Source organism: Semicossyphus pulcher, unplaced genomic scaffold, assembly GCF_022749685.1.
Source record: "Semicossyphus pulcher isolate SPU_LCO1_2020_fin unplaced genomic scaffold, fSemPul1.0.p SCAF_2, whole genome shotgun sequence".
Lineage (NCBI taxonomy): Eukaryota > Metazoa > Chordata > Actinopteri > Labriformes > Labridae > Semicossyphus > Semicossyphus pulcher.
Window position 1 is genome coordinate 30,655,872 of NW_027211693.1, and position 20,896 is coordinate 30,676,767.

General features: G+C 41.0%; 1 protein-coding gene, 1 long non-coding RNA gene and 1 other non-coding gene across 3 annotated transcripts; all 3 read left to right on the forward strand.

Annotated features, from left to right (window-relative positions):
• Positions 1–5,486: 5,486 nt before the first annotated feature.
• Positions 5,487–12,585, forward strand: cfap96 (cilia and flagella associated protein 96). The gene is made up of 8 exons (XM_069670611.1): positions 5,487–5,554; positions 5,882–5,990; positions 7,536–7,755; positions 8,826–8,963; positions 9,219–9,294; positions 9,394–9,579; positions 11,425–11,588; positions 12,534–12,585. Exons 2-8 carry the CDS (start codon positions 5,891–5,893, stop codon positions 12,583–12,585), a joined length of 936 nt encoding a protein of 311 aa, XP_069526712.1. The 5' UTR covers positions 5,487–5,554; positions 5,882–5,890.
• Positions 12,586–15,514: 2,929 nt separating this feature from the next.
• On the forward strand, positions 15,515–18,765 carry LOC138598666 (uncharacterized). Its single transcript, XR_011308648.1, has 5 exons — positions 15,515–15,602; positions 16,864–16,955; positions 18,043–18,098; positions 18,274–18,331; positions 18,582–18,765. It is a non-coding gene; the product is annotated as an uncharacterized lncRNA (long non-coding RNA).
• On the forward strand, positions 17,033–17,233 carry LOC138598842 (small nucleolar RNA SNORA74). The gene has a single exon (XR_011308712.1). It is a non-coding gene; the product is annotated as a small nucleolar RNA SNORA74 (small nucleolar RNA).
• Positions 18,766–20,896: the final 2,131 nt, after the last annotated feature.

Consider the following 20,896-nt stretch of genomic DNA (forward strand, 5'->3'; position numbering starts at 1 on the left):
TATAGTTCAGTTTACATCTTTGTATTTATAGGTTTCTATGATTACCTTCAGATGCTCATGTAAAAGTTGATGTACTGTTAATAATTTAAATGATCTAAAGAAACTCACGATGAGACAGATGTCAAAGGCAAAACTAACAGCTGCTTCCATTAACACATATTCCCGCTAACACGGAGGATTTAGGGTTGTATCTCAGGTCTGTATTTATAAATGCTGTCAATGTGGCCGTGCCCTCACTGACGGTGACACTTTCATTTAAAACAGATTGCTTTTAAACACAATCAATTCACACCAAATTTTCCAAAGAGTTTCCTCTTGGTTTGGTCATGAAATTAATTTGCTGCATTGTGCTGCATGTCGATAAAGCTTAGAGGAAAAGAAGAAAGCTGGTGTCAGTATTTATGGGATTTAAATGACTGAGTCAACTCTAAGTAACTCCTGGTTTCAGTCATTTACTGGACTTTGTGTTTAGTTTGAAGCTTTGTAATCTGTTGCTTCACTTGCATTCTTCACAAGTCTTCGACCACATCGTCGAATCGGGACAGAGTGGCGTCCCTCTGGAGTTCACTGTGACAGTCTGCTCACTGTGCTGCTTGTGAATGACATAAAAACACCCCGGGGCCATGACACACAGCTGAACAGAGGAGGCCTCACATGCGGAGAATGTCACACTTTGACTCACAGGATGAAAGACCAGCTCTCATCAAGTCCACCCTCTGTATTTTATGATTCAGTTTTCACAATAGCCACTGTTTTATGCTTTGAAGTTTCCTGGTGGCAAAGAATTTACAGTTTAATGTGTCAGATGTAATAAAACATGTTTTAGCTGCTTACAGTAAAAGAGGTGATGTGCTGAAGTTGCTACTAAAACAAGTCTAATGTAGTAAAACAAACTGCTTTTCAAGCCATTTCACAGTCACAGAAAATGTTCTGCTGTCAGAATAAAATCACAAGTTCTGTCTGCTAACGCTGGATCGTTGTAGAGTTGTCTCAAGTTAGACTTTTTCTCATTTTGCCATTCAGATAAAATCCATCCATCCATCATCTGCGCCGCTTATCCTGTTCAGGATAGAGGGGGTGCTGGAGCCTATCCCATAAGCTGCCTCAATTCAGGGGCTGCATCCTTTGAAGGACGCCGTCTACAAAGGAAGTGTCGTTCGTAGCCTGAAATGAGACTGTCTGGTCTACGCAGGATTTCCTGCTTGCGTCACCAGCTGTTCCTGTCTTTACCCTTGCATCACAAAATGCTGCTCCTGTCACCTAGCAACAGGTAGCTAGTATCACTATGTATTCGACTGAGTTGAAACCAAAGAGTCCACCATCTCATTTGAATTGGCACGCAATGAATCTTGGGATACGTTGGGCCACAAAGGATGCGCCCAATGGATCCTTCATGGCCTGGGAACGAGGACGCATTTGTTGGCTGCATCTGACGGAGCCTCCGAATTGGAACTTAAAAGGATGCAGCCCCTGAATTGGGACACAGTTAAACCCTTTTCCCAACAAAAAATAGCGTGCTGACAGTTTTTCTGAGCCGGGAAGACCCGCTTATAGATGCCGATTGTTTCTTTTACCATTGCCAGTGAAGTATACTCCTGTTGGTCTCTTTTCTGCTGCGTCACCGTCTGACGTTACAAACGCACCCAGAACAGGGTTAGTAAACAGTGAAGATGTTACGGTGGTTAGATCTGCATTGTATCACTCATTCAGTCTGTTTATCAAACTCAGCGCTGACAAATTTGGAACGATGTTCGAGCGCTGCTCGGACGGAGACGGGCGGAATTTGTAGCTGAGATGACGAGGAGTCGCAGAAGTTACTGACAGAGCATAGCATTGCGCCGGAAAGGGGGCGGGTTTTGTGTTCCCTTTCCCATTAAGCCAAAAAGCCAGTTGTTAGCGGGTGTAGAGCTTAACGCCATTGAGGGGCTGAGGGGCTGCGTAGATGAGCTAATAATTGACGCACTCGTAATGTCTTGTGTACATAACAGACTCCAATATCCGTTCATGCTTTGCAGATTTATAAGTCACTGTTTGTCTTTGATCACTTAGAATCAAGAAAATCATAATGTCCATAAATCCCAAAGATATCCACAAATACAAAAACACAACATTCACCTGGCGTGATGGTCAAAAACTTTATGTGCTCCTCCTCTGACTAGCAACACCTGTTACATGAAGGAACGTTCCTACTTATATCGGACTCTGAAGTACCCAATGTGCCACCTACTGGACCATTTGAGTGCTACACATAAAAGTCAGAAATGGCTCCTACAGTGGGTGTTTTTTGGAACCGAACCAGACCCGTCTATTATTTGAAAGCTGCCAACAAACCTTTTTGTCCTACCTGTGTGACGCAGCCTTCTCTCCTGTGCCTGGCCGTGCATATAATCCATCCTCCACCAAGAAAGTTCATAACACACATCCATGTTTCCTGGTATCCATGTAGTGTTGATAAAAACAGAGCTGCTAATCCACTAGTTCAGATTAAAAGTCCACTTGCTGTCACACAGACAGATGACAAATGTGCTGCTCGTTTAGAAGCTCGTTTGTGTTACACATAACTGCGCTTACTTTCTTCTCGTCTTTGTCCACAATTTACATAAACAAGGTTTTACCTCTTTATATTCATTTTCTTTTAGCTTTTCTGTCCACATCAGCGAGGAAGGTATCCATCATTACCGGCTTTGGCTTCAGCTTTTCTCTTAACCTTCAGTCACGTGACACGCCACTCAACTCGTTGTTGATCTTTCTTCTGTTATTTTCCACTTTAATTCCTGCACGTTCTCATGCGAATGACACATTGGTACAAGTTAAAATACACACACAGACGCACACAGCATCCTGGGTCCTCAGATTCCAGTAGGCCTGGGAAGACCTCTAATGCAAACTCCACACAGAAAGGCCCACTACGTCTGAACCGGGATCTGAAGCAGGAACTTTTCTAGCTGTGAGGCGACAGCGCTAACCACTGCAGCACCGTGCACCACCACCTGTCTTGGCTCATGCAGAGTGACGTTTAGATATTATCAACAAGCCGAGCAGCATAGGACAAATATAAAGCAGAGATGTGTATCTGTCGTTATGAAAAAGTAACTAAATAACAAATTACTTGACTTACAGAACGCGTTACGTTTCTCGTTACAACAAAAAAGTAATCAGAGTGCTCTACAGATTACTTTGTAACACGCTACCCGAACACTGACAAGTCTTCATATCTGCTAACAAACACATTATAGTGTGTTAAAAACCATGTGTTTAAATTCCATGGCCATACAGAGGATGAAATGAAGTGTCACCGTGACAAATGGTACATCTGGACTGTGTTTTGATTCACCACATATTGATTGCTGCTTTCATACAAGCAGTGAAAAAATGTACACAGACATTTTCCTCCAATAAATGTGGAGCTGAAATAAATAAAACATGAACACATGATAGTCACAGTACACACACAACAGGATCCTTCAATAACACAGTTCTGAGGGTTCGACTCAGGGCTGAGAGTCACGCATGTTTTCCTTACAGTCTGCATATGAGTGTGTTGGTCAGAGTGTGTGTGTGTGTGTGTGTGTGTATGCGTGTGTGTGTGAGTGACCCAGCTGCTGTTGAGCTGCCCTCCCCCAGTCTCCAAGGACATTTAACCAACTCAGAGTGAACCTCTTTTTCTGCATGTCTCTCTACATCTCTCCTTTGTACATGATGGCAGACGTTCAGCATCTCCTCGTCTGTCTGTCTCCTCCTCTGTTTGTCTCCTCCTTTGTCTGTCTCCTCCTCTGTTTGTCTCCTCCTCTGTGTGTCTCCTCCTCTGTGTGTCTCCTCTCTGTCTTCTCCTCCTCTGTGTGTCTCCTCTCTGTCTTCTCCTCCTCTGTCTGTCTCCCCCTCTCTCTGTCTCCTCCTCTCTGTCTACTCTACCTCTGTTTGTCTCCTCCTCTGCCTGTCTCCCCCTCTCTCTGTCTCCTCCTCTGCCTGTCTCCCCCTCTCTCTGTCTCCTCCTCTGCCTGTCTCCTCCTCTCTGTCTTCTCCTCCTCTGTCTGTCTCCTCCTCCTCTCTGTCTCCTCCCCCTCTCTGTCTTCTCCTCTTCTCTGTCTCCTCCTCTATGTCTTCTCCTGTCTTCTCCTCCTCTCTGTGTCCTCCTCTGTCTTCTCCTCCTCTCTGTCTTCTCCTCTGTGTCTCCTCTCTGTCTCCTCCTCCTCTGTCTTCTCCTCTGTCTCCTCCTCCTCTCTGTCTCCTCTCTGTCTTCTCCTCTGTCTCCTCCTCCTCTCCGTCTCCTCTCTGTCTCCTACTCCTCTCTGTCTCCTGTCTCCTCCTCTCTGTTTGCCTCTGTGAGGGTTTTTCTCTCCTGTTTGTGGCTGCCCGCCTGTGATCTCCCCTCTCCTCTCCTTCATACCTCTCTGTTTGTCTCCTCTGTCTGTCTCCTCCTCTCTGTCTCCTCCTCATCTGTCTCCTCCTCTCTGTTTGTCTCTGTGACTTTCTCTCGAGGGTTTTTCTCTCCTGTTTGTGGCTGCCCGCCTGTGATCTCCCCTCTCCTCTCCTTCATACCTCTCTGTTTGTCTTTTGACATCAGCTGAGAGAATTTGGGATTTGAACTTCAGAGTGCTGGATTATCGTCTCCACTCATGTCCAGGGTTGTGCTGCCACCTTGTGGCAACAGTGAGAATTAACTCAAGCCTTTCCTCAACCATTTTCATGTGAACTTCATCTGTTTAGGGTAAAATAAATAAATGATAAAGCAGCTAAAGCGTCAGAGTCATACTCAGTGAAATGTGATCCCTGCAGCTCAGTCAGCTCTCCTCTCTCCCCTGTGACAGTAAGCTGCAGGTGAAACAGCTCATTCACTTCTGTTAAATGAATGCGGCCCCACTTTCTTGTTTTGTTACTGTTCCTTATTTTCCACAGTCAGCCGGTGTGTGCAGGCTCCACCGCGCTGGTCCAAACTGTCTGAACAGGAGGTCGTCAGATTAAAAGAATATTCAGTGCAGACATTCATGGCTCCCAGGACATGAATCCTTCTGGTTATGGTGAACTCCTCAAATTCTAAATGATATTCTTTAGTTTTACAGACATAAACTGACATATGACATATTTAATACTTTTTTTGTTATTCCAGCATATCAAAAATCTTAAAAGTCCCAAAGGCGAGGTTTGCCAGTAGCCCAACACAAATATCCACCATGAATCATACACTAACCTCGTGAGGCATGGAGAAGAAGACACAATGAAGAAAACACTGTTTAAAGAAAAAAGAAGAAAAATGCATCCAGGGTTATAATTATTAAAGCAAAAAGAAAAACACAATAACAGGTCGTAACTGTGCCTCAGCTCTGATGGAAGCATCTGGTTCGTCCTGTTTCATGCTTTTATTTTGAAGGCAACATTGCCAAACATCCCTTCCAGGAAGGGCCTTCTGTAGCTTGACAGTTTATTTACTTCCCCTTCACCAAGGTAACAAACCTGTACACACTGACCCAGAACTTACACTGTAGACAGACAGACAGACAGACAGATAGATAGATAGATAGATAGATAGATCAAATTGAGCAGCCATCATTCACAGGTATGTTAACACCTCTATGTGTATGTATAAAGTTTAATGAGCTTTAATTCAGGATGATACACTGACTCACCAGTTTGTTTTATTTTTATTCAACTCTGACGAGGCCAAGCTTTTTAGTGATGTTGAACTGCATACAATTAAAATATGTAAATATGTATTAAAATATTGTCTTACTCGTCCTGGATGTCATTCTGGTTTAAATGATAAAAGACCATTACATTATAGGAACACCCTGATAGTGACCAGAGGTGCCTCTCATGCGTGCATGTGTGTATGTGTGTGTGTGTGTGTGTGTGTGTGTGTGTGTGTGTGTTTGTGTGTTTCCAGCGTGTAAAGATGGTATCAGGTGGAGGGAAGACTGACATGGAGCGTCTGGGCGTGTTTAAAGAGATGAGCTACATCTCTGTAGGAGACAAATACACTCCTCAAACCAACCGTAAGTATACAAACTGTTCATATATTTATTTTTATGATGACAGGACAGCTGCAGAGAGACATGAAATGTAGCGGCAGAGATGTGGACTTGAGACTTGGTGACTTGCTGACTTGGACTCGAGTCACTGTTTTGATGACTTGTGACTTGACTTGACAAAAAATAAATGACTTGAGACTTGACTTGAGGCATGATGACTCGGATGATTTGCGTGTGTTCATAAGTTTGAATGTTAGCTGTTAAATATAAAATGATGAAATTCAATGTTATCAAGTTTCTAACCATCAAGTCTGTACGCAGTGCAAACTGGGAATCATGATTGGACGACTCAAAAAGCTCCCTGTATGTTATTGTCATGATTGGATGACTGGCTGTCAGACAAACTCCTCGCTATGGCAACACGCAACATCAAAGCCCCCAAACAGAAGCCTCATCAGTCGTACTCGTTACTACTCAATACGGTCTTAGACCAGACCATCATCATGGCTGCGTCTGTGCCAAGATAATACAGATACAATTCATTGTCATACTTTTTGAACAGGTTATATGAATTGGTCAATAATATCATTATTAGACGAGCTGCCAACACCTTGTCTTGTCTTGACTTAACTAAGGACTCGACTTGACTTGACATAACCTGTGACTTGACTTGACTTGAGATTTACTTGAGACTTGGGCCAAATGACTTGAGACTTACTTGGGACTTGAGCAAAGATGACTTGGTCACAGCATTGGAGAGCGGGGCTGACATGCAGCAAAGGGCCAAAGTTAGAGGTTGATCCTGGGTCCGATGCGGTGAGGCCTACAGCCTCTGCGCATGGGCCGAGCGCGCCGCCAACTGAGCTAAACCGAAGCACCAGGAACTATTTATTCATGTTACGATTCATTTCTTCCTAATAAAATAAAAGGATTAATTAAACAAAATCATTCAATGAATATTTAAATCAATATGTGGCAAACTTTAAACTTTCACACAAGCACTGCACTCCTGACAATTTCCTGACATAGTCCAGGTGTGCGTGAACAGCTCTCAGGTAAAACAGTCTGTGTGAAGATGTGTGAGCGCAGCAGGTAATAGTCATTCACACAGTGAGTGGGCGGGGCAATGACGTGTTCACATTAAGTTTCTCTGCTTTATACTCTTTACTGCTCTCCTCAGGTGTCTGTGTTCTGATTTTGTGTTTGTATCGTGGAAACGTCCTGATACAGGCTTTAGTGATATTAACCGAGAAACAGTCACCATTACTGAAGACATCTCCCGAATTGTTGGACATGTGTGGAAGGCAATTCGATCTTTTTGGTTACAGTAGTGGCATCTATCAGTCCACAGACCTCACTGCATGCTTGTTAGGAACTATTTATTTGGTAGAATATATATAATCTCTTTATTTGGAGGTTTGTAAATAGCCCAGAGCAACTGGTACACTGTTTTTGGACATGCTGCTTCTTAGATTCATATGCTTGGTAACACATATGCAGGGCTGGATCCTTATTGGATCATTATTGCAAGATCAACGTGAACATGAGATGTCTTCCTTTTAACTCCAGGTCCGATCAACGAGTCAGCCTATCGTAGCCGGCAGATGCAAGCGGGCCTCGCTAAACAGCGATGTGCTCTGCAGAGCGGCTTCTTCGAGAAGTCCTTCAATCGGATATTTGAGCGAGAGGCCCTGAGTGACCCTCTGAGACTGGCCCGACAGAACCGCATCCAGCAGGCCAAGAAGAACCTGGGAAAGGCCTTCCTGCCCTGCAACAGCGTCAAGAAGCCGTGAGAGAACACACACGCATACACACACACACACACACACACACACACACACACACACACACACACACACACACACACAAATGTTAAAGGGGAATTCCAGTGTTAACCAATGTAAACCTGGTCCCTCTTCTTTACATATTTTCAGGTCTAAATGTCAAAAGGTACAAAGGGCAGTGCAGCAGTGAAACTGTTTTGGCTGCAACATCATCCTTTGGAGAGCGGTACAAGTTCTTGTTTTTCCAGTCTGACAGTCTTAGATTGTAATTCAAAGAGATAGATACCTTACTTTTCGTTTATTGAACTCCTTGTATTTAACCAGACACATATGTTACATCTCTCTCTTCAAAGCCACCAAACTCCATTGACAAAGGCTGTAATTTTACCTTGCAGAACACAGGAGTGGCTGATGTAATACTGCTGCGATTGATTAGTTTATTCATGTTATTGTGTGACTCGGGTGCTTTATACGGTCTGTTCAGGTGCAGCAAAATATTTGTATCACACACAAAAATACCCCCCAAAATTAAAAACAGATCAAGGACGTGGCAGACAAGCAACTGCCTTGTTCTGTGAGGAAAAATTACAGTTTTGTCAATGGAGTCTGGTGCCTTTGAACAGAGCGATAAAAAAGGGATCCTTCCTTAACAAAAGGTCTGTCTCTGTAGGGATCCTTTCTGTAATGTTGTCAGAAACAAAGAATAACAATCTGAGCCTGTCAGTGGAACAAACTAGAACTTTTAGTGGATTAACTTTGATCGGTCACATGTGCACAGACAAAGACTCTTCGGGAAATTATATTAATCCAAAGTCTGAAAGTTGCTGCTTTAAATGTGGTCTCAGAGGTTTCTCTATCCTGATGAGAATCAAATTAAAGGTGAATGAAATATGAATTCTGTCTCTAAAATAACAGATGTTTTAACTTACAGCTACTGAATTTCAAGACTGTGCACTCTGGGATTTAGTACAAAAATGCATTTCCTGTGCTGCTCTTGTCCCACCAGGTCATACACCTCCCATGTCTTGTATCTACTCCTCTCTCTCACCTTTAAATGACTTCTCTCTGCTTGCAGCTGTGGTTCAGGTAGTTACTATGGGACTCTATCGGGACCAATTGAAGCCATGAGTCCGCTGTCAGTCGCTCGGAAAGCCCATCGTTCACCAGGACGCAACATCCTCACCTCACCTCCAAAAAAAGGCAGTGGTTACAGGTTTACGGCAAGAAGTCTTTCTAAAGTAGTTTGTTAGTGCTTAGGAAGAAAAGTCTAACTTCTTTTTACCCTCTGTGTGTCTGAGACAACTGCAAAAGCAACATAATTGAACATTTAGAGAGTTTGCATGTGATAAATAATCTGAACCCTGTTTTAGGGCATGGTGTTTTAAGCAACAAACTTCTAAATCAATACAAAAGTTTTTCTGGGAAAATGTAATGTGTATTTATGTAAATAACATGTTATCTCTTTCAGCTATCCCAATGTGACACTGTCCAAAATTGAGCTATATGCCTCAGACCCCTACAACAGAGCCAAAGAAGTACTGAAGGTAACACGATAATGAAAGACCTGTATTACCAACCCCAGTGGTTATAATAACATTTTTATCATTGCAACATGTATGACTAAGAGTTTCTAATTTTTACAGAGGGAGGCAGCAATCCATCGCTCCAAGTTAAGAGACGGTCCCTTCAAAATTAATCTTCACCCAAAAGATTATTTTCAAGGCAACCCGTACCGCGGTGACAAGCCCCTCCCACCTGCACACAAGGCCCTCCCACCTGCACAGAAAGTCTCTCCGGTTCCCTTCAAGCCCCCATCCCCCAGCAAAAAGGTGATTAGGGTCAGGGTGGGAAGCTCATTTGCTGTTATGCTGTATAGCTGTGAGACAAGTCGTCATCATTTCTCTTTCAGCAAAAGGCTAATCAGTTATTTCTTCGATACCTAACATTAGACAACAACTAACGTTTGCATTTACGTAGCTATTCCTAGCTTACATGACTGTTTGATTACTATATCAAAAAGTGTGTAGTAGTGTATATAGTACTATAGTACAAAACAAATTCCTAGCTAATGTTAATGTTAGCAAGGAATAGATAGAACACTAATATTAGCTGTTGTCTTACAGTAGCATTTAACTAATTTCAAGCTAACATTACTATTCAATACAAAACACATTTCTTGCCACGGTAAGCAAAGAGTAAGATGTATGCTATTGTTTGCTGTTGTAAAGCAGTAGCATTAAACCAATTCCTAGCTAACCGTCCTGTTTAGTATTACACAGAACAAATACTTCGCTAAGGGTATTAACTAGGAAGAGGCTGAATACTAATGTTAGCTTTGGTCTTACGTTGGCAACTAACCTATTCCTAGCTTACATGATTGTTTGATAGTATTATACCGTACAATGTAAATTCCTGGCTAATTTTAATGTAAGCTAGGAAAAGATTGAATGCTAATGTCAGCTGTTATGGTAGCATTCAACTAATTTCAAGCTAACATCACTACTCAATCGTATTAAACAAAACTAATTTGTAGCCACGGTAATGTAATGTAACCAAGGAGTAAGTTGTATTCTAATGTTAGCAGTTGTCAAGCGGTATCCTTAAACCAATTCCTAGCTAACTGTAGGCTACTGTTTAGTATTACACAAAACAAATTCCTAGCCTAGGGTAGCCTAATGTTAACTCGGAAAGGCGGAATGCTAATGTAAGCGTTGGCAAACTATTCCTAGCTTACATGACTGTTTAATAGCATTATACAATACAAATTCCTAGCTAACATTAATATAGCTAGATAGATTGAACAGATTGAATACTTGATAGCTGTTGTCTTACGGTAGCATTCAACTAATTTCAAGCTAACATTACAATTCAATACAAAACAAATTTCTAGGCATGGTAATGTAAACAAGGAGTAAGTTGTATAATAATGTTAGCTGTTGTCAAGCGGTAGCATTAAACCAATTCCTAGCACCCCTTACTGTTTAGCATAACACAAAACAATTTCCTAGTTAAGGGTAATGTTAACTAGGAAAAGGTTGAATACTAATGTTAGCTTTTGTCTAACGTTGGCAATCAAACTATTTCTAGCTTACATGACTGTTTGATAGTAATGCACAATACAAATTTCTAGCCAAGGTAAAGTTAGCTAGGAAAAACTTAGCTATTGTCAAGGGGTAGCATTCAAACAATTACTTGCTAACATTACCATTTTATAGTATTACACAAAATAATGCTAGTCTATGGGTAACGTAAGCTAGAAATTGGTTGAATGCTAATGTGAGCTCTGGTCTTACAGTAGTTAAAGAAATCTTGTATTTTATGTTTTATGTTGACATATGGCCAATGTCCCTTCACATTTTTACAAACCATAGTGTTTTTACTTGATCTATCAGGAAGCTTTAAAATTACAAAAAAATGTCAGGTTCCCTATGAATTAGAAACCTGGAGCACAGCAGCACGACATTATAACAGCATTTGAACTTCTCGAACTTACTGGGACGTCATTTAGCCGCAATGGGAACAGGGTGAATTATTCTCTCTCCTCTAAATTCTCAGGATTAGAGGAAAATACTTAAGTATCTATTGTTGACTGTGCAGTGAGACTGACCTGTTATTTTGTTTCACACTGTACATTTTTAACAGTTTGTCTGTGTGTTAACATTAACATATCTTAGATTGGAGGAATGAAGGCGGGGACATTTGACTCTTACCCGTCTCATTCTGCGGATCCATACGTTATTCGCCGCTCAAAACCAACCAGTCAAGAGCCAGTCTTCCGTCCTGCTCCTGGTCCTAAGAGCACACCAGTCAAGAGTATCATCACTGTCAATGTTAACAGGTTTGTGGCTCCGTCACTGCTATCCATCATCCTTTCTTCCTCCTCACACAGAGGGGGTTCGCATTTTTTGTGGCATTTTGGAAGCAGCTCATTGTCACCTTGCAAAGTTTTGGCAAGCTGGCTTACTAAAGTAAACATCCAGCAGCTTCCAGCATCATTATCATTTATTTGGAGTTGTGTTTGTGATGCCTATAAATCCAACATTCTCTCTCTTTAAGCTCTGTTTTTGAATATCTCTAAATATCTCTGAAAGCTGTTGGTTTATCAGAGATTTTGAAATGACATTAACTGTCTCCTGCCATTGTAATTTAGCTTGTTGGCTGTAATGCAAGAACAGTGAGCTGAAAACACTAAAAACAAGCTCAGTGGATCAGGCTTCAGAGCTGGTGATAATTTGCTCTGGATTTGTCTACTTGCAACACCTTCAAATATTACACTTAAGCCCCTTTCACACATAAACTCCTGGCAATTTACAGACAATTCAGGTTCAGATATTTTTATGAAATTGCCTTTCTCACATGTCCCACACAGCCGGAGATGGTCAGTGTCAGACACGCTCTCACAAATTGAAAAACAGGTTTTGCTTTACGTGAGGAGGTCTTTTGGTTAGAGCATGCAAGACGAAGAGGAGGAGGAGTCTTTAGTAATGGTTTCGGGGTTAATATAACAACATTTGCCGAATGCACCCCGCCTGGACAATGTCGGGAAATTTTCAGGAGTGCAGTACATGTCGAGGAGGGGCTTTAGGAAGAAGGAGGTATTTTGATGTAATTAAGAGAGACATAGAGACCAAATGGGTGTGAATCAAAGGTAGGGAGGGTCAGAACATCAGTCTTTGAAAATGCTCTTTGACACTCATTGCTGTTTTTATTTAATATAGTTATGTAACCCTTCTGGTTGAGGCTTTTAAGAACTGTTTTATGTTGTTTCTTCTTGTTATTTCAGGAGTGTGAACGCTGCAAACTATACTTCAACCGGTCCAACTGTGATGACCTGACCTACATGATCCATACTGAAGCAACACCTTTACCTGCTGAATACTGTAGGCCTATACTATTTCAGTTTATATTTCAACATGAAGGCTACAGCTTCAGACATCTTTAGTGGTTTAATCTATGCACTTTGATGTCATGTCTTGGGCTCTGTCCTTTTCTCTTTATACATGCTAAAGGAAAAGAATACATATTACATTAAGGAGCATTGTGTTTGCTTACTATTACTTTTTTTAAACTGGATGATGTGTGCGTTTTTTTTTTAGGGTGGACTGATTTGAAAACATACTGTGAATAACTGAGAACAAAGATTGGACTGTATGTGAGAACTATTTCTTTAAAAAGTAAATAACTCGTGTAAGACAAATCTTCACTTCACTTTTATGTTAATTAAAAATATGACCATTGTAAAACTGCTCCCAAAGTTTTTCTTCTGATATAGATAAGCCACGCCCCAACAGATGTTTGACCAGTGTTTACCTTCTTCTTTTAACCAGCAACATCCTCCTTTTACCAACACCGTGAAAAACTAAAAATAGATATTACAAAGAAACGTAACACCAGTAACAAAAAAGGAATGTACATACAAAAAATATTATCAATGTAAAATAAAATGTACAAAACATATCGTGTGCGCCTTCTGACCAGGAATATAGATGTTGTTACAATCCTTCATGTCGCGCATATTATTAATTGGCAAGCTCTTTTCTCCGTGTGTAACTTCTGAAGGTAACTTTTGGCACTGCACGCATTTTCCTCCCCAATTAATCATGTGATCACAGCATGTTATTAATTCAGTGTAATTCAAAGGTTTAAACAGTAGGTGCCGCCACTGCCCAGGAGAACCAAATTGCATGTACAAAACATTTATGATTATAGAAAACAAGCCATTTCCTTTAGACAAGCATTCAAATATCTGCAAGGCCACACATTTTTCTGCGACAGCAACACATAGTTTTTTCCTTTTTAAAATGAGATGATTTCATTGCTTGTAGTGTTCTCTCCTTTAAAAAAAACCCAAGTCATTTCAATTTAAAGTTTCAACTCAAAGGTTATCTACATGAAAGTTTCAGACACAATTTTAGCCAAAACATAAAAGTAGGAAATGATTAAATATTTGAAAAATATACACAATCAGTGATTTTAGCAATGCGGCAACATTGGATAATTAAATAGTAATAATAATTACAAAAGAGTAATATAATAGAAAATATGACTTAAATGAAATATTAGTCTCTCTTATGATATTACTAACAAAGTTTATCAGTGGTTATTGGTTAACCATACCACTGTACCACCTCCAATGTTGAACTTCATCTTATATAGTAGTGCTGATGTATTTTGAAATACTTTTCACATTATACCAATAAAAATTGTAGTACATGTCTATCCATCCATCCATTATCTATACCGCTTATCCTGTTCAGGGTCGCAGGGGGCTGGAGCATATCCCAGCTGTCAGTGGGCGAAGGGCGGGGTACACCCTGGACTGGTCGCCAGTCAATCACAGGGCTGACACATAGGGACAGACAACATTTCGCACTCACACCCACCCGCAATTTTAGAGTCACCAATTAACCTTACAAGCATGTCTTTGGACTGTGGGAAGAAGCCGGAGAGAACCCACGCATGCACGAGGAGAACATGCAAACTCCACAGAAAGGCCCACCTTGCCCAAACCGGGGTTGCCTCACAGACCTTCTAGCTGTGAGGCAACAGCGCTAACCACTGCACCACCGTGCAGCTAGTACACGTCTAAGCAAAGCTAAATGCTTTGCTAAGAAACCCCATGTTTTTCTTAGTGCAAGTGGTAAATGTATCTAATAGAGCGTGAGTAAACAACATTTTTAATTTAAAATATAAAATATAACATTTTAATATATTTTATATGTTTTAACATATTTCAAAGATTTTTGGTGTCGCCTAGTGAGCCGTTTCATTGTTTGAGTAAGAGTAAAGCAGACAACGGTACATTTGCTCATTAGACGATCTTTGGCAGAGCTTCCCTTCCCATACAGCAGAAATAGTGGCAGTCATTGTCAGTCTACAGTGGGAGGACGTTAGACCAGATCGGGTGGTGGTGTGCACAGATTCACTATCAGTATTGGAAAGCCTACAGTCAAAAAACACAGTCAGAGAAGACTTACTAATTGATCTTCAGCACAGCTTGTTCAGACTGCACAGAGGTGGAATAGATGTACAATTCTGTTGGGTGCCAGCACATGAGGGGGTGAAAGGAAATGAGACTGCTGACAAATTAGCAAAAGGGGCACTGGAAAAGAATATTGCAATCCCAATATCTCTCTGTAAAGGAGAGGGAAAAGCATTGATTAAAAAGAATGGAATGGAAATATGTCAGAAAAAGAGGGAGGAAGATCAGAAAGGAAGGGGTTTCTATAAAATACAAAAGTCTGTTATAACAAAGAACTATAAAGAAAGGAACAGGAAGGAGGAAATCGTTATAATGAGACTTAGGGTGGGCCATACTGGACTGAATGACATAATGTATATTCTGGGGAAAAGGAGTAATGACAGGTGTGGAAGGTGTGGAGCAAAAGGAAAGGTAGAACATATAATACTTCAATGTGTTAGGTATGCAACAAAGCGAGAGGGACTGCAAAAGAAAGTCAGAACAGCAGGGCGGGAGTGGAGCCTGACAGGTATTCTAGGAACAGAGGGGGAGGAACAGGGAATAAGAGATGTCAGGAAGGCGCTTATTACCTTCCTATATAACACACGGCTCATAGCCAGAATCTAAAGTAGGTAAATGATATGATGCTACACACTCTTGTACAGTAGGTGGCGGTATGCAGCTAAAAGTTGTTTGCGATCCGCCAAAAAACCGAGAGAGGAAGAAGAAGCAGCAGAAGAGGAAGAAGAAGAAGAAGAAGAAGAAGCCTCCCATCCCACAATGCACAGCGGCATACTAAACTGTATAAATAGTTGCGTGACTTCCGCTCTGTCTCTCGCTATGCTTGAACCATGCTTCACGGAAGGCAGGCCTACCTCTGTCTTAAACATGGTGAGTCTTTTTGCTGTTTTAAGCAAGTATGTCTAAAAGTATTTCTCAATGTACGTTTAAAATGAAATAATATCCGTGCGATTAAGTGAAACGTTTAACATAAAGCAGTGTTAATGCAGTTAAAGGAAAAAGCAGATGAACAAATTATTTTTTAGCACGCTGAAAAGTCGTTTCTCGGTGTCCATCCTTGTGTCAGAAACTTTACCATGACCTCCTGATGAGTTTTATCAGGGCTCGAGTGATTTGGTTGAAGGCTGCAGCAGCGCGAAACACGTGTGTGTTCAGTAAATGAACTGCTGCTAGCTGACGTAACATCACTTTTCTTCCGACCTGTAGAATGTTTTCACCAGAAAAATGAGGAAAACCAAGTCAAACAATGCGATGGATCACAGTGAGGGCTGAAAATCAAGCAATCGATCCGTTTCTTTTGATGGAAATGGGGTTAGCATAAGTTGACTGCTAACACGAGGAGCACAGGGGTGAAATGTTGTGACCGAATTAGAACAAATGCTTCCTCCTCCTTGCAGCGGGTCTGATTTAAAGAGAAAATTGTTACGATTTGAATAGCATTTTATTGTAAATTTGTTTTTATTAACAAAAAAATTGCTGCATGAACTTCGCTAATTTATAATTAAAATACTCTGATGGGATGAATTTATAAGTAAATATCTAATTGTTATGGCTGTTGGATGGGCAGTTAAGCAAATGTAGAAAAAAATACAAAGGAAATTGATGGCTCAACCGAATTTGGTTACTTGGAAATCATTATTTAATTGGTGACTTTTCTTGACTTGGATCAAGTCTGTCCTATTTAAAGCTTAAAGAAAGCTGAAAAAGCACTTATTTCTTGTCTTGTATTTATCCAAAGCCACAAACAAAAATTCGAGCCTGGTTTGATTTATCAAAGGTGGTCCTAAGTCGTGTAGAGGTTTGTCTTAAGTCTTTAGCGATTAACTGCAGCACAACTTAGTAACCACAGCATCTCAGTGGAAGAACAAAACAGTGAAAGAAGTGTTGAGAACTGCATGTTTCACACGAAAGAAGCAGCTGGACGATGTTGTGGCATTAAATTGGTTTAAAACAGATAGAAAAAGGAAAAAAAATTAAGCTGTGCAGCAATCGAACAATTCTAGTTTTGCAACAGTTCAATTTTAGCAGTTTTCTGTTAAGGACTGTGCTCCCCAGTTACAGCAGAGTAATATACACTGCATAATGTTTTTGTGAATATTTGGCTATAATGTGATGTCAATGTTAATTTCAGAGACCCTGCGACCCCTGTTGATCAAACGATGAAGCTGAGCTGCTGTCATGGGATAGAGCTACAAACGTGATGCCTTGCCTGTGGGACTACAGGTAAATATAAAGAACTGAGTATCAGAATGGTTGGTAGAAACCTGAGAAACTCCTGCAGCGGTTTCTCCCCCTCCTCCCCCAGCTCTCAGTCAGCTGACCAGGCGTTGTGTGCCAGGCTCAGTGTTACAGTGCTGGTAGATGAAGTCTCTGTACCTTGCCTCAGCTGTACAGGTTCTGTTTTAGAGTCTGCTGCTTCTGAGCTGCTGCAGAGCGCGGCCCAACGAGAGTGGCCCGTCCTGATCCAACAGCAGGACGGGCCTAGTGCAGGGCCGCACATTCACATGCTGGCCCTTTCTACACTGCAGTTTGCGCCGCAATGAAGCCTTTGCCTTTTTACATCGGACCACGCAACGCCAGCATATTACCGCCCCAGTGTGGTTTTACACAGCATTCCGGCGTTTCGGAAGCAAAGCGTGCACGAGGTGTAAAACGGCACATGCTTCAAATACACAGTGCGGTTCTGCCCTTCCTTGAACTACAGGCCTGTACTTTTGGCCTACGTAGCAGTCACACAAATGAGTGACGCTGCCAACATAGTTTATTTTGGTTGATGTGATGTCACTCCTTTGAGTATCATCAATAAATTAAAACAAATCTGACAAGTTTTGACCTCAAATTTTGTCAAATAAATGCATAACATTTTTATCAAACAAGATAAATGAACAAATGGTTAAGCTTTTGAGATTCTTATTTCTGTCATTCCTTCAAATATCGTTTGACTCAAATAAAAAACCTGTACAAAATCAAGGCTGTCTAAATTGTGCTCAGCTTTTATTTTAGGTAAATAAAAGGATTACCCAAACTTTGATCCCCTACGGCAAGGCGGCCACCCCTGCAGCCTGTGCTTTGTTTTACATGTTTAATAAGAATGTACTGTACATGATGCCAAATGGAGAAGATTGAACATCTTTTGCAAAAAGACTGCTAGTAGTAGATGCTCTACTAATTTAAGTTTAGATCACTTTGAAACAATGGATGTAACATTACGAATGTGTCCATGAATAGAAGAAACTACTCTAAATTTGTCTTTCAACGGTTCTGTGTTGAGTCAAACTTGTAAGTAAACCTGCCTCGTGTTGTGTTTCAGGCGGAGCCTCTGAGCTGCTCGGTGTGGAGCTGAATGTCGGCTGCAGGCTGACTAAGGTGAGTGTGGCTGAACTTTCACCTTATTGTATCATATGCTGTGATGACTCACAATATAACACATCATGCTGACAAACACCATGGTGACCTTTTACACTCTGAGCATACCTTCTGACTGTCAGTGATCCAGAATCAAACGGCTCATCTCTGCTCACTGCTGCTCTTTTCTGTGCAGGAGCAGGTGGAGCTGCTGGCCTGCAGGTGGCAGCAAACACCTGGAGGAGCTGACTTGGGTATGTATGAACTGCATTAACAGTATGTATTGTTTGGTAAATTTAAACCAATCTTGTACTGCCGTGGCAGAGACCTCCTCTCTGCTGCGGAATCTTTAGATTGGGAGAGAAACGTCAGGACTTTGGCACAGGTTTAGTAAAATCCATTTACCAGAACCTGACTGAAGACCTGAAACATGCTGCTTCTGTTAGTACGTTAACACCAAACCTGGGTACAACTGTTGGCTATATTTGTGCTTTGTTTTTCCAGTGTGTTCAGTGGAAACCTGCCTGGCTGAGTGGAGAACGTCTCATTGAACTCCTCCTGCTGGACGTGACATCAGTACACCTGCGTTTCAGATGTCTGCTCCACCTGATGGAGACTAAATAAAACTCTGTACATTTTGTGTAGGAGAGCATTACCTGCTGTAACATCTTTCTGAGTTTTTAATAAAATTGGAACTTTCAGAACCTCAGTGTCCAATACTTATTATTAATCAGGTGTAGTAATTGGATGAAGAAATGCCTCAGCACAAAACTGTCCAGATAGGCCCGGCCCCCCAGGATGAGGTGGCTAAGAGGGAAAGGCTCTAACAAGGTGTGTCAGGGTTGACCATCTTTTGCTTGTTAAATAGACCGGGCTCTGGCATGCTCATGTGACTTCCGAGCATAGTTCAGATCTGTAGATATACTGTTAATGATACACTGAACAAAAATATAAACGCAACACTTGTTTTGGCTCCCATTTTTCATGAGCTGAACTCAAAGGTCTAAGACTATTTCTATGAACACAAAAGGCCTATTTCTTTCAAATGTTCACAAATGTGTCTAAATCTGTGTTAGTGAGCACTTCTCCTTTGCTGAGATAATCCATCCACCTCACAGGTGTGGCATATCAAGATGCTGATTAGACAGCATGATTATTGCACAGGTGTGCCTTAGGCTGGCCACAATAAAAGGCCACTCTAAAATGGCTGAACCTTACTTCAATACTATTTTAAATATTAAACTAATGAAACATCATTCAGTGGCTGTTTTAATGTGCATTAGCTTTAACCCTAACATGATGCTGACTTCACATTCATTATAATTTGATTAAACTGAATTGTGTTGGTTTAATAAGATTCCTATAACTTGCGACGTCTTATTTGAGTGCTCTCGGCAGTGGTGGTGGAAAACCTGACTTTGACACAGATTTGTCTTGATTTTTTTTATCATAAAAGACTTTTGCAAACTTTTTTTTTAATATGTAACCGCTCAAACGGGCTGAATGAATGAGGAGGTCGAATGAGGGTTTTATGTGCTAGAGGGAGGAGACAGCAAAACTGAGTTTCCTGAAGAAAACCTACTCCGGCCAGGCTAGGTTCACAGACACAGTTACCATAGTAACCAACTCAGAGTTAAAGTTACCTCTTTCTGAAACAGCAAACCCGAAGTTTCCCTAATTTCAGGGTTAACAAACTCAGGGTTTTCACTAAACCTGCTTTCTGAAACGGACCCCAGGACCCCAACACGCCACACCTGGACCAAACTCAGTGAAACATAACCTTTACATCTGCAGGCTTGATTTGTATACTGAAAACATAATACATTACATTTACATTTAATAACTTTGACCAACATTTAGAACTGCCTTATTAGATGATTGTCCACTATGGGAAAGTTTGAACCTTAGGCTACATTAGAAAGTGACACTCTCTCACTACATAACTCCCTGTAGGCCTGATTTTATTTCTACAAACGAATGACTGTTGTACAGGGATCACTCTCTCTACCTGTACATAGTTTTTTTTCATTGCTTGCTTTTACACGTTTTCCTGTTTTAAACACCTGTTAGATAGCCTACCTTTTGGGACAAACATGCATGTCTGATATATAAAGTGACTAAGATACACTTTATGAAGCTGTTCGTAAAACATCAATAAAATGGATTTCACTGCAGAAATTGAATTATATTCAGAATGATAAAATGTAATAACAGCTAACTGTAACAACCTCACTGAAATATGATGGGACCAGATGAGGAAAGCACCAAACGTTCATAATAACGTGCAATACCTGCGCACAGTGCTTTTTAATCATACGCAACAAAAACTATAGTTTAGTGTTCGACTTCAACCAATAGGCTACGTGAGGACACTGAATACTAAAAACGGGAGCGAAGAAGAAAACCTCATCATGAAGCTAGTTACTCTGGCTGTCATGAGCGAGTCCTCCAGAGGTTGATTGAAATCCAAATATTAGGCTATATCTTAATTTTCAAACAAAACTATCGGAAAGACCATTCTGCGGAAGCTGGATTTCCGTACCGTTCCTTCGAGTTTAAAGATATTCACGAGCATATCCCCTGGATCGTATTGAACAAATAACTTATAGAATAACATTTGCTCTGTATTAATTTATCAAAGAAAATAAATAGTTTCTCAGATAGGAGCTGGCCTCTTCATGTCAGACACATCGCTAGTATAAAAAAGTTATTAGGCAAAGCGAGTTTATTTTTTCGCAATTAAAAGAACCTTAAGAGCATTAAGGAAATATGACATTAAGCCAAAATAAGACAGTGTAACATAGAATGTTTCAAAATAC

Excerpts from the sequence above, each read along its gene's own strand:
- cfap96 (XM_069670611.1), top strand. The coding sequence starts at position 5,891 with ATGGTATCAGGTGGAGGGAAGACTGACATGGAGCGTCTGGGCGTGTTT. Across the intron at positions 8,964-9,218 it reads AAAAAAGGCAGTGGTTACAG|CTATCCCAATGTGACACTGT; the intron begins GTTTACGGCAAG and ends TATCTCTTTCAG. Across the intron at positions 9,580-11,424 it reads CCCCATCCCCCAGCAAAAAG|ATTGGAGGAATGAAGGCGGG; the intron begins GTGATTAGGGTC and ends AACATATCTTAG.